This window comes from Equus asinus, chromosome 13 (assembly GCF_041296235.1).
Source record: "Equus asinus isolate D_3611 breed Donkey chromosome 13, EquAss-T2T_v2, whole genome shotgun sequence".
Taxonomy (NCBI): domain Eukaryota; kingdom Metazoa; phylum Chordata; class Mammalia; order Perissodactyla; family Equidae; genus Equus; species Equus asinus.
Window position 1 is genome coordinate 8,303,023 of NC_091802.1, and position 13,495 is coordinate 8,316,517.

At 44.1% G+C, this 13,495-nt stretch overlaps 1 protein-coding gene across 1 annotated transcript in view; it reads right to left on the reverse strand.

Annotated features, from left to right (window-relative positions):
• DNAH9 (dynein axonemal heavy chain 9) overlaps window positions 1-13,495 on the reverse strand; it is a 326,432-nt gene that overhangs the window by 292,048 nt on the left and 20,889 nt on the right. Inside the window, exons 7-10 of the mRNA XM_070482321.1 lie at window positions 6,621-6,788; window positions 4,837-4,953; window positions 2,987-3,137; window positions 201-315 (exon numbers count right to left, since the gene is read on the reverse strand). Of these exons, the coding sequence (XP_070338422.1) occupies window positions 201-315; window positions 2,987-3,137; window positions 4,837-4,953; window positions 6,621-6,788 (551 nt within the window). The remainder of the gene's footprint in view (window positions 1-200; window positions 316-2,986; window positions 3,138-4,836; window positions 4,954-6,620; window positions 6,789-13,495) is intronic.

The following is a 13,495-nucleotide window of genomic DNA, read 5'->3' on the forward strand; positions in this document are numbered from 1 at the left end:
GATGTTTCTAAGCCACCCAGTCTATGGTACTCTGTTATAGCAGTCCAAATGGGCTAAGACGTTGGTCAATTGCCAGAAATGGAAAGAAATGAAGATGATTTTCATGCCTCAGGTAAGCCAGTTGTATTTCTACAAGATTCAAAATCCAGAGCCAGAGCAGAAACCTAAAGGAACATGTCTTTTAGCAATAAGATACTCACGGATGTGTCATGCGTCTGAAGTTGTTGAAGGGACCCTGGATGCGCTGCCTCAGCTCCTGCGCCCAGCGGAGACCCCCGGCCACAGCTGGCATGTTCTTGTGCACCGAGGAGAAGCCTGGGGACACACACAGCCAGAATGAAGGGAGACTCTGGCCTCCCAGCCCCGCTCTGCTCAGGAACACCTCCCACCACCTGTCCCACTTTTGCCGCATCTATTTCCACACGCTAAAGTCACCCTGTGCTCACAGAGAGATGGGCGTTCCTGGAGGTCACCGTGTTCTGCTCAGGAGTAAGGAAGAGTGGCCTCAGGGAGAACAGCAAACAGGGTCAGAGGACAGGGGTTCCCAGCCCAGCCCTCCCACTCACTGGCTTTCTGACTTCACATCGGTGACTTTCTACCTGGCTCCATGTCTGCATCACCTGAGGCTCTTTAAAAACTACTGATGCCTGGGCTCTGCCCAAGCCATTCTGATTTAACTGGTCTGGATGGGGCCCAGTCATCTGTATTATTAAACAGCTCTCGAGATGATTCCAATTGTATGGTCAGGCTTGAGAAACTCTGTCTTAAACAGACAACTTAATCTTCCAGGCCTCAGTCTTTTCACCCATAAAATGGGAATAATATCTTTCCTGCTTCACTTCCAGGGTTTCTGTGAGAATTCAGGAAGATTAGGAATGAGACAGGCCATGTGCATTATGAAGCACTCGACCAGAGTTAGCACAGCTTGGATATTCTTACTTTGGTCCCTACAGTGGGTTTGTTTGCTTATACTTAGTTGTCAAGATTTAACAATTATGAGATTTCACTTTTTTTTTTAAATCTCAGTTTCTACCTTCTTTGGGAAAATTGTGACACCTGGCAACAATCAGCTGCCACTTCTAACTAGCAACTAGAGCTGAATAGTGGTCTCTTATTTTAGTTTACCATGGACCCCACCACTCCCTAATGTCTTACGCTCAGCCCAGATCTGTTACCACCATTTTCTGCGTGGCCTCCATGGTAGGCAAAATTCTAAGATGACACTTAATGACCCTCAACCTTGCATAATCCTCTCCTCTTTAAGTGTAGGTGGAAACTGTAAATATGATGAGATATCGCTCCCAGGATAATGTTATGTTATATGGCAAAAGGGAGATGATCCTGGGTGGGCCTGCCTTAATCAGATGAGCCTTTTAAAAGCAGAGTTTTATCTGGTTGGTGGCAGAAGGGGAAGTCAGGGCTCTGAAGCGTGAGAAGGATTCAATGTGCCGTTACTGGCTTGAAGATGGAGGCAGCTACACAGCCCTGCCACATGGCAAGAAACAGGAGGGGCTTCTAGTTGCTGAGTGTCTCCCAGCTGGCAGACAACAAGGAAATGGAGAACTCAGTCCTACGGTTACAAGGACCTGTATTCTACCAACAGAAATGAGCTTGGAAGTGGATTTTTCCCCTAGAGCCTCCAGATGCGCACCCAGCCCAGCTGACACCTTGATTTCAGCCCGGTGGTACTCTGAGAGCCAGGCACGCCCAGCTGGGCTTCTGACCTACAGACCTGTCAGCTAAAAGATGAGTGTTATTTTAGCCACTAAGGTTGCAATAATTTCTTATGGAGTGAACTAATATGGCCTCTGAAGCTATCTGAGGTTTCAAACTCTGTATCTGACTGGAAGAAGTCATGAGGATGGTCCCACATAGAGCTGAGGCCAACAGATTTTCTGGCCATGACTTCCTAAGTGGAAGCAATTCTCAGTGACCTCACTATGAGACCTGTTTATAGACATAATGGTCCTGCTACTCTGTTACTTAAAAACCCTCAAAAATTTCCCAGTGCCTGAATAGTGAATTCCAGATTCCTTAGTATGTACTCAGAGCACTTCACAATCTGGCCCCGAACTCCACGGCTGACCTGATCTCCCCCTATACACCTTATTCTGCTACGGGCAGGTCAACTGGTCCACATATTCTCCTGTCTTTGCCTCTTTTCCCTGGCTGTCAGTCCTCCCACCTTTCAAGGCTCAGCTCAAGGCCACCTTCTCCACAACTCACCCTCGAATCTCCCAGCCCAATTCATCTTGTTTTGTTACCATTCTTCATAACTCAAGGCAAGCACTACTTGTACTCTGCCATGTGTTATTGTTAACTCTGTCCTTCATACCTGGCGTATTCCTTGAAGAACCACATTTTAGTACTAATTACTGTATCCCTCACGCTGGCCTGCCTCTGCATACAGTTCCACAAATGTGTCCTGCAAATAGCAAGGACTCAAAATGTGTTTATAAAGCTGAATTGAACTTGTGTTTGACTTTCAAACATATAAGACAGGGCATCGAAGAATTGCAACAAAAACGGAGACATCACGCTTCGGCATGGTACCACCCTTTGTCAGGCTCCTGCAGCTTCCTCCCTCTAGAAGCCTGGTTGCCATGGCATTAGAAGGGATCAGAAGCTTTTCTCAGGCATGTAAAAATCTAGTGTGGAATTGAGGTGTGTTGAAGATTAATCAGCATGGCAACATCGATCAAGGGTCAACTCATACATTATGCTGAGGTCTCAATTGACCAGACACAGTCAAGACTTCACTGCTCTGGGACAGCCTGCCAATCTCAGCCCCCCGATACAGGGAATTGCACATTTCAGCGAATTCAACAATCACCCAAGATGGCCTGGAATTTCAAGCAAGAAGGTTGTGCTTGCTTTTCTTGGGGAATGTCATAAACCCACAGTGGACATTTAACAAACACAAGAGGAATAAGTTGCACCCTTAGTAACAGAACTCCCCATCCAAACCCCCTGGCAACAAGCCTACCAAGCTCTGCCTCCTCTTGGACACGCTGACTGTAGATTATCCTCACTGTATCCAGATCTTGGTTGAACATTTGGATGAGCACCAGGTATTTATCAGATGCATCTTGCGCTACCAGTGGTCTTTCAAGGAGGTTTCCTGCTACGTCTAGCAACTGTGGAGGAGGCAGAGAAAGAAGAGGAAAAAGTCACAGATTCAACCTTTCCAAGGACACATAAATCTTATTTCTTGACTTTTCTTTCATATGTCTACCAATGTAAAAGGGTGAAAAAATTGTTATTGTGCAATTGTATCAATAATTATTAATAGGCGGATATTCATAGTCTGTCTTTCTCTCCTTTGATTCTAAAGGAGAAGGACTCCTGTCTACTGAATTACCTACCAGATCTTCTTGTGTTCTAAGAATCCAGATAAAGGGTAAAACAAAGAGAAAGCTAAACATGTCAGAAAGGTTAAGCTAATCTACATAAAACAGACCTAAAGCAAAGAAGAGGGGTGAAGGAGGAAAAGAAAAAAAGAAGCTAAGTGCATTCCATGTTGAGGAGAATTTAGAAGGCTAAAATTCGAGAATGGGAGCAAGAAAAAAGTTTCAGAGAGAAGTAATTCTGGAACTAATTTTGGGAATTAGTTCAAATGCTTCGAGAAGGAAATCCTATAGTCTTCCTATGTGAGTTACGGAACGGCAGGTATTTATTAAAGATGATAAAGGTACATATTTTTTTTTCAATGATTCAGTGGCTAATGAAGCCTGGCAATATGGGTTACTCAGTATTCTAGAATAGCATAGATGCACTCATCCTGCATTTAAGCTTCTTCTACAATTGGCCCACCAGCCATCCAGTCTATGTTTGGACTTTTTCAGTGACTGGAAACTTAACTGTTACTTCTCAAGAAGTGCACTCCATCTTTAACTAGCTTTGACAGAAATCTCTTTCTTCTATTGAGCCAAAATCTGCCTCCTTATAACTTCCACTGATCAGTCCTGGTTTTAATCCTTAAGGCTTTACAGAATAAATCTCTTCATAGTTTATAGAAAAGCTATCACATTCTTCTAAGTCTTCATGTCTCAACACTCTGAATTCTCAGTTGTGTAGCCATTTATCTACTCATTATCTTTTTTTTTTTTTTTTTTTTAAAGATTTTATTTTTTCCTTTTTCTCCCCAAAGCCCCCCGGTACATAGTTGTGTATTCTTCGTTGTGGGTTCTTCTAGTTGTGGCATGTGGGACGCTGCCTCAGCGTGGTTTGATGAGCAGTGCCATGTCCGCGCCCAGGATCCGAACCAACGAAACACTGGGCCGCCTGCAGCGGAGCGCGCGAACTTAACCACTCGGCCACGGGGCCAGCCCCTATCTACTCATTATCTTAAACCTTCTCTTCCACATTCTCGTACCATCTGATCTGGGCAATATAGTGCAAAGGTACAAGTCTTCTTATTCTAGTTACTTATACTTGAGTCCTATAACCAATTACCTGGTAGCTGGTTGAATCAACCCATCAGCAATGGCTAAACAGCCATGATACTGCAGAGGCATGGTTTCAGAATGGTGACCACAGTAGACTTCTTCACTTTTAATGAGTATCCTACTGATTAGGCCCAAGGAGAGCATTTGAGAAAAAACTCTTTTGAAAAGTATTTTTCCATCGTCATGTTTTCAGAAAAGCGTTACGAATCAACCTGAGAAGCCCTGTTCTGCACACCCCCTTGCCCTAGGACACTCACAATGCCTCTCTACTAGACGAATAAGAACAATTAATATCTGCAGGACCCAAACAGTTGGAAGACTGTCCTTCCCTCCTCTGATGAGGGTGAGGGGAGAACCGAGCACAGGGCTGACTCCTACTCGTACAAACCTTAAAGGCATGCTCCAAACCAGGCGCATCATCAAAGGCTTGAATAAAGACAGTCCCCAGTCTTCGGTCAAGATCTCCTACTTTCTGGTTAAATTCAGAGACATCATTTTCAAATTCCTGAAGAGACATCACATAGACTTAAGAAAAACATGATTTTCTGAAAGCCAGTTGCCCTGTGCTCTTTACTGCTAATCTTTGTACTTGAATCGGTCATACCAAGGATTTATTTTAATTCTCCAAAATTCACCTTGGCTGACTTAGTTTTTATCCATATACAAAGTTACCCTATTGTTGCAGCATTTTTTTCCTAGACACCCTAGGCAAAATGGTAGAGTGAGTCAACAGCAAGGTTGGCATCCTGCCACCTCCCTCTCTGTGGTCCCTCTTCCACCTCCTGAAGCCCCTTCCCTCTCACCAACAGTGCCAGTTCATGCCACCACTGAAAGCCACCTCAGCAGTGACAGCTCCAGCAATGGGGCTATTCCATCATTACCACCTATTTTCCTTCCTCCCCAAGTCAAAATCCTATTTTTTCAGTGTAACCAAACTAATCTAGCCATTAGGAAGAAAGTAAGCTAATTAAACTAACACATTATTTCTTCTAAGTACACTTTAATTGGTTAACACAGCAGCTAACCATTGTTCCTAAGATTGCCAAATTTAGCAAACAAAAATATAGGACACCCAGTTAAATTTAAATTTCAGATAAATGATAAATTCTTTTAGTTTATGTCCCAATTATTATGTTTTATCTGGCACTCAAAGTGTGTTCTCCTTCTTAAAATGTAGCAATTTTCAAAAAAAATTTGTTAACTCAAGTCTTTAATTTATGGAATTATTTGTCATTATTGCTTTACACATGCACATTCTTATGAAAACACAAAGAAAAGTAGAAAAATAGCACTGTCCTGCTTCCGAAACCCAGCCACATTAACATTGTAGTGTTTCCTGCGCATAGGGTTTTGTTTTGTTTTGTGTTATCATACAGTAACAAACACACGGTATGTATCTTGCTTTGTAGTCCATCTTTTTTTTCCTATTTTTGGTGAATGAAATTTTTAAGCAGTCATATCTCCCTGGGTTGGGCCAACTAAGATCTCCCGACATGTCTGAAGGTGTTCAGAGCAGGTTCCTGCTCTAATTTCTTTCTCCTTTCCCCTTATGTACTCTGAAAATTCCTTCCCCAGTAACTCGGCTATTCCCTTCTCAGGGAATTCCATCCCCTGTTTCTGTGCTGGGCCTTTTTCTTCTTTCTGTCTCCTGTGGGCTTGGACTCACAAGTCTCAGCTTTCCTGGGCCACAAGTGAGACATGGGCTCTTGTGTCTCAGTCTTGGAAAATGCATCTCTGGCCCTTTCCTCATTCTGAGTACTCCCCTGGGAACCAAGGTCAGATCAGAAAAACGAGGCTACTGCTTCACCTACCCCTCCCCAAGCCACCAATCAAATTCTGCCCAGGGGTGCCCAGCCTTCACACAGCCATCCTTGCTCAAAGCTTAAGGTTTGGAAGCTGCAGGGCGGCCACAGCCTCCACCATCATCCCATACCCATGTTGGTGTCTCTGAAACCCTAAATATCATCAGTCTGGAGAAGTCAGTAGTTGGAGGGCCCTCCCTGGTCTTTCACTTGATATAAAGAATAATTAGGAGTGGCGTCTCTTGATAAAACTACTGGGACCACAGAGCCAAAGGAAATTATAAGGAAAATGCAAGTAAATACCCAGACCCCACAGGCTGCAGGCATCTGAGAGAGACAGAGCTTGCAAGTCAGCCCTTCTAAGGCCTACCATGCTTTGGGGGTCCAAGCAGTCATAGGAAGACTCCAGGAAGATTCTGTACATCTCTTGAAACTCGTTGTACATTTGCTGGGCCTGTTGACTCAGGGCATTCCCTCTGATGCCACTAAACTCAAGCTTTCCCAGCTTGTGGAAATCCAAAGTTGTCTTCAGAAGATCCTACAAAGGATAATTCACAAAAGAGTTAAAATGATGATAACAGTGGATGATGCTCAAATCAGTATGGGAATTGCTGGGAATCATATGGGGGTGGTGGTTGCTTAGGAAAATGTGAAGCTTGATTAGATTTGTAACATTATTAGATTGGGTTGGTATAAATAACTCTTGGCTAAACTTAACAAAGCAAAGAGAAAGTTCTAATAAATAAAATTCACACACAAAAATCAAATTTATGCTTCAGTCTCTTTCTGTGTTATCTAATAAATAATAACATATAGTCATAATAACATTATTTACATGATTGGTGAGTTTATTACCCATTTTAAAAGATCAATTACAAATGGGCCATGTTATCTGCTTCTAGAATGACAGCTGTCTTAGAGGATATTGAGAGGAAAGTGGACCCTCCAAGTAGCCTCAAAGACAAGCCCAGAGGGTGACACCAACATTCTCGGCAACTACTTCCGTCAAGAAAAGAAATCTGAGGGATGCCCTTGCCAAGTGTACACAACACGGTACCCCATGCGGCCAGCTGGGTGACAGTGGACAATTACTTGACATCTCTGTGCTGGGTTTGTTCATCTGTAACAGGATAACAAGAGTGAGAGTTAAGTCAGTGCAGCCTTAGGATTTAGGCCAGCGCCTGGCACACAGTAAATACGCAGTAAGTGTGTATTACTGTCACTGTTGTTGATATGGAAGTGTCCCAGCTGTGCTCAGAATTAAGTGACGGGGGACAATGCAACCCATAGCTCTGGGAGGAGCCCCTCCTGACTCCACAGAAGCTGCTTCACCTCTGACAGGACAGGAGCCTCCAGAACACGCCTAACATGACAGATTGTATTTCTCTCTCATGAAATACCCATCTAAAATCACAAAACCCCCAAACCAAGACGTTCTTCTGTTACAACTTTCAATCTATGTGCATACTTCTTCAACAGAAGAGACGGGGGTGACAGTTACCTTTGTGTGATTTGGGCAAACATTTGATGTGGACCCCTGGGAGGGGGGTCTACCCTGAGCAAGTTTGAAGGGCAAGAAGAGGGAACACTGTATCATGACGCTGAAAACCCAGCGGGTCCTGGTTCCACTCCAGGAAATTTCCACTGCCAATGGCCACTGCTACGGGTTGACTCATCAGGCTAGCAGAAGGCTGCCTGATTCCTTTCTTTCACTGGAACACCGAGTCCAGCAACAGTGACAGAGGCGCTGGGAAGTGCTGAGAAGTGGCTGACTTTCCCTGAGTTGCCAGCAGGGCACCCGTGCAGCCTTGGGCAGCCACCTAACAATCCTTTGCTCAGCTATGTTCAGGCAGGGCTGTCAGCCAGGAACTGAAGCAGGAGAGGAGAGAAGAGATAAGAACCAGCCAAGGAAAGGAAGACATACACCAAAACCAGGAGGGTCTTGCCACCGATAGGGGGAAAGGGAGTGGTCTTTATTTAAAAATACATTCAACTTTATATACTAGGAGGAAAACAGAAATGAATTTGATTTAAATGAAATTGACTTAAATAGTAATTCCAATCATTCCAACAGGGCTTAGTCATAAGCAGTGTTATAGGAGAAACATATTTGTGCTGTGGAAAGTCACCTGGGTACCCATTTTTCATAATTCCATGGATATCAATTTCAATTTCTAGGAAATATTCTCTAACCATTTTAAAGGACAGATGCATTGTGATACGTTTGGTTACATCAGAAAACCAGATGATCATTTTGTTACACTATTGTATTTCTTGGGCATACATGAAGCATGGTCTTGGGTGGGCACTAGAAGGTGCTGCATCTCCAATCTAAATCATAGGTTTAGAGAAATATTTACTTAATCATTCTATTTTTGGAGAAACTCTGGTCACCAAAAATAATGGATATTTACATTGCTTTACTTAAACATGATGGGCCACACATTTATTTGGGGTTCAATTCAAGAACTTAGAACTTCCCTTACCTCCCTTTTTTAATAAGAGCTCTGCCCACCCCACCTTTCTCCTGTGCTCTCTGTCCCCTTACCCTGCATAAGCTTTCTTCAGAGCTCTAATCACGCTCCAGCACTATAATATAGTATGTGGCACTATATTGTATTATTGTTTCTTTTCTGTCCATCTTTCCCAGTAGGTTGTAAATGCCTCAGAGGTATTACCGTATCTTCAGTCCCTGGAAGAGTGCCAGATGCTGACAAACATTTGTTGAATGAGTGAATATATGCTCTTTGACCTTTGACTTAGCTACAGTACCTCCAGGCCACAGGGTGATAGAGAATCTAGGAATCATGGACTCAGGAGCAATAGGTGAAAACAAGAAGAATTAGATGAGAAAAGAGAATTATAAGGCAACTTATAATTGAATTCTTATAATTCAACTGTGCCTTTGAATGTTTGAAGGGCCTTGGTCAAGGGCAAGGCACACCTTGCAGGGTCTTACTCTGAGGGCAGAGCTGAGGCAAACGAGTGAACGGAACAAAGAGCAGACTTGGCCTCAACTTGTAGGTTGAACTTAAGAAATTGCTTATATTTGACCATTTTGACCTACAAGAAATGGCAATTTCATGTGTTTCCACTTAATAAAAGAGAACCGTCTAATGATCAGAAATGCCCAACCACAGAATGGGCTGCTAAGAGAGGTAGCGAGCTCTCCGTCTCTGGATGAATTTAGTAGAAGTTTGACATCAGAGGTATTGTAGAAAAGATTCCTGAATCAGTTGGGAAATTGTCTTGCAACTGTAGAAACAGATTTATCATAATGACCATGACTATACCTTTGATTCTTAAAATATTCAAATGTAAGCTCTTTTCACTGCTTATTTAGAAGTCCTCACGAAACAGATACAAGGCAATTTAAACCAATAAGAGGTTTAAATGATATTTTTTAAATATCCATTTTTATTCATCACAGTAGTAAACACATTAAATTCATTAGTCTATAGAGAGGTTGAAGATATCAACTTGAGGGATACAGGCATTGTGGAAAGAGCCTAGGATCAAGGGTCCAAAATTCCTGGGTTCACACCATCCTGATCTGCCATTTACTAGGCAAGTCACTTAAAGCAAGACACTTGACTTTGCTAAGCCTCATTTTCCTAACCTGCAAATGGGTTTGCTAATGCCTGATTTGCAGTGAGGTTACCTAGTTACAAGGGAAGTATAAATGGTAGCCACGGCAATTAATTATCATCACCCTGACATCATTTGATCAGGGTGGTGGATAAGAGATGTATGACGGCTGATATACATGGGCTCCTTTCCAGAAGGATGCCACAAAGAGCATGGGGGCCCAGGCAGCTGACAGGACCGACTGTGTCCTATTCTTATGAAAACCTGTGCAACCTTCAGTGGGGCAGTGGGAGAGCGTTCCATTTGTGCTATGGCCCAAGAGGTGGAGAATCAAAATTGGGGATAATGGCAAGTCCCACAAACACAAGCCTGTTCTCGAAGGAGAGGTCATGCTGCCCATCTTAAAAGAAATGTCTTCAGAATTCATTACGGGAGAGCACAAAGCAGACATTCATAGATGAAAATCTCAAAAGGTCATTGGGAAAAAGACCGTTTTCTTTACCTTTCTACAGTGGCGGACCTTAAGCAGCTAATGGTCTCCTTCGTGACCGTACGCTCAGGCCAGGCCACAAGGGAAGCCGGCCCAATTAGGCCCGAATGAAAGGAGGCGGCGGAGTGGCTGGAGATGGCGGAAAGAGCAAAGAGGATGCGGTGTGTATTAGGTCAGCTTATTACCTATCTCCCTGCTAATCACCTTGCATAAAGCCTCAGCAGGAAATCATTTTGTCTCCAAGTGAATCACAGCTTCACAGCAATTTTATAATGAAAGAGAGGAGGGTTATCTCCAAGCTGCTTACTTACTGCATTGTTCGGAGGGGAGAGGCTGCGGGCAGAGCTATAAACAGGGGGTATGCAGAATCTACAACATCATGGCACAAAAATGAACTCTGTGTGTGTGCGTATGTGTGGGTGGTGGTGTATGGGGTATGTGTATATGTGTGCGGGGTGTGTGTAGCATTGTGTGTATATGTGCAGTGTGTGTGGGTATTTGTGTGGGATGTGTGTTTGTGGGGTGTGTATGATGTGTGTGGTGTTGTGTACATGTGTGCAGTGAATGTGTGTATGTGTGTGTGTGCGGTGTGTGGGGTGTGTGAGTGCTGGAGAATTGAGCAGGAAGGCAGAGTGAGGGGAAAAATAAAGAGGCAGCTGAACGATTCTTTTCCCCTTTGATTTTTGACTATTCGTTCAAATTGCAAAGGCTTTATACACTTTTGGGATTTCCTTAGTCAGTCATAAAGTCAAGTAAGGCCCTTTCACGGAATGGGAATTATAATTTTACCCAAACGACTTTAGATTAAAAGACCTAGAAATCATACTGTAAAAATAGAGTATGCAAAGGCAGAATATATAAGGGAAGAATAAAACCACAAAACCAGGTTGGGATCCTGAAAACGGAGGGAGGGAAGCAGGAGGGAGACGGAGGGAAATGGGCTTTTTGAACTCCCTGGGACAAATCCAACTTTGGTGGAAAGACGATGCTTGGAACCATCCGCCCCGGGGTACAAATCCCAGCTAAACCTGCCTGAGCTGCGTGGCTCCGGACAAGTTAATTTCTGTGTCACGCTTAATTGTGCTCATTTGTTAAAGTAAGAGCGCTGATACCTAGCTGTTAGGACAACTGTTACTTCTTCATTTTTCTTTTCCTCCATTCCCTCGCAAGGGTTAACTCTGAGAGATCAGTGGATTATGGCTGTGAGGAGGAGGAGGGTGGAATGCTAATGATGCGATTACTCCACACGCTGCAGACCTGCTGGAAACTGCTCAGCAATACACCCCCTCCTGCCAAACAGCCCCGTCCCCAGCTGCATTTCAGCAGGCGCCCAGAGGGGAAGAGCAGATCTTCACAATAAAAGTTTCTTGTGCCAAAGAGCAAGAGCGAAAGAGCAAATAAAGCCACACAAATCAGAGGAAACAATCCTGAGAGAATTGTGAATATTAAAAATCAGCCCTTTGCAATATACCCTGGACGTGATCACGGAGAAGGGTAAATGCACTGATGTCATTTTATTAACTTGGCTTCATGTATTTATTAATTGCAACTACCCATGTCTCAGTGGCTGAATATTGCATTAGAACAGCAAGATGAATAAGGCTAGGCTCATGCTAATTCTTGCTGGAGAGAAGCAGATTAATCCCATTTCAAACAGGCATCCATCACAGGGATACACAGAATGTTAACTAAAGGGCTACATGAAATATGCGCAGAGACGATCGATAGTCCCGTGTCCAGCTGCGCTGCTCTGCTCCGAGGAGCGGAGAGATGGGGGAGCCAGAGCGCAAGGAGATGAGTCTGAGCAAATGTTTGGGAGATGAGAAAAAAACGAGGGGAGGAAAGACCAGGACAGAGGAAAGGAGAAGCCATGAGAAAATGGAAAATCGTGGAATTCAGGGAGAACAAACAGATAAGAAGAACAAGAGAGAGGAACAGAAAAGGGAAGGGAGCCAAGTGGAAAGGAAAGGAAGAGGGAAAGGAGGGAAGAGAGAAAAGCAGCAGAGAGAAGAAATGTGGAGTTTGGCCTAAGAGCAAAGAGGTAAATCAGAGCAAAGGACTGAAAGCTTAAGAGGAAAAGAAGCAGGAAGATGAGAGCATGGTGACATTCAAGTCATCCTCTAATTAATCTGGGGCAACTGCTTTTTGTGCATCTGTGCCCTTGATTCCGAAAGGAAAAGCAGCCTGAGAGCTGACTATTGTGAGGGTAATGACTCTGGGGAGACCGGTGGCCTTTGCCGCTTGTATTTACTGAATATACCCAGCAGACTAGGGGCCCTAACGTTAGAATAGCTGTCTATATGCAAAGTCACATCATCAGCCTGTGTGCACAGGGCCTGAGGCCCCAGCCCAACAGTCATTTCTGAGCTGGGCTCTGCTTCTGCTCTGCGACCAGGGCTGTCCACAGGGCTGGAGAGCCTGCAAGGCCGTCATGGCAGCTGTTCCCCCGTGGTCAGCCAGGCCAGGGGCAGTTTGGGGCAGGAGTGTCTGTCACCTGGTTAAACAACAGTGAAGAGATTGATGTGGGACACAAGGATAGGGTGGAAGGGGAGGAGAGGAGAGGGTGCCCATCAAGAGCTGCAGTGGAAAAGGGAGGCATGGAGGATGAAGCTAGATATCAATTATTTCTACTCTCCATGATCCTAATGAAGGACTTGAGGTATGCTTGTCACAAGACCTAGCTTCTGGCTTTCTCGCTTATACACTTTCTCTGTCTTATGCCCTTCCCCAGTTTCTTTTCCTGGCGAATTCCTACTCCAGTTTCGAAATTTATTTCCTCTTGTGCACCTCACTTTCTCAGAGTCCCTCTGGGTCAGGGACCCCTCTTTCTTGCTCCTCAAAATACACCAATTTCTCTTTTATCATGGCATTTAATACACCTCAAATACGTTTCCTGATTCTGTGTGTTTCCATCCCTGGATCTGTTCCATTAGTCTGTCTACCTTCTCTTGCTACCAGCCCATGAGTGTCTTACAGGTGTAGAACCAAACCAAAATGGAATCATTTATGTCAGGGACAAAATGGAGATGGTCAACGCAGGTGCATGGAGGAAACTCAACCTAACCTTACAGGAATTTACAGCTCTTCTGGGACTCAAGCCAATCCCCAAATGCCAAGTCTGTTTATAATATCTCTGGGCTTCCTGTTCCCGACTCAGCTACCCTGAT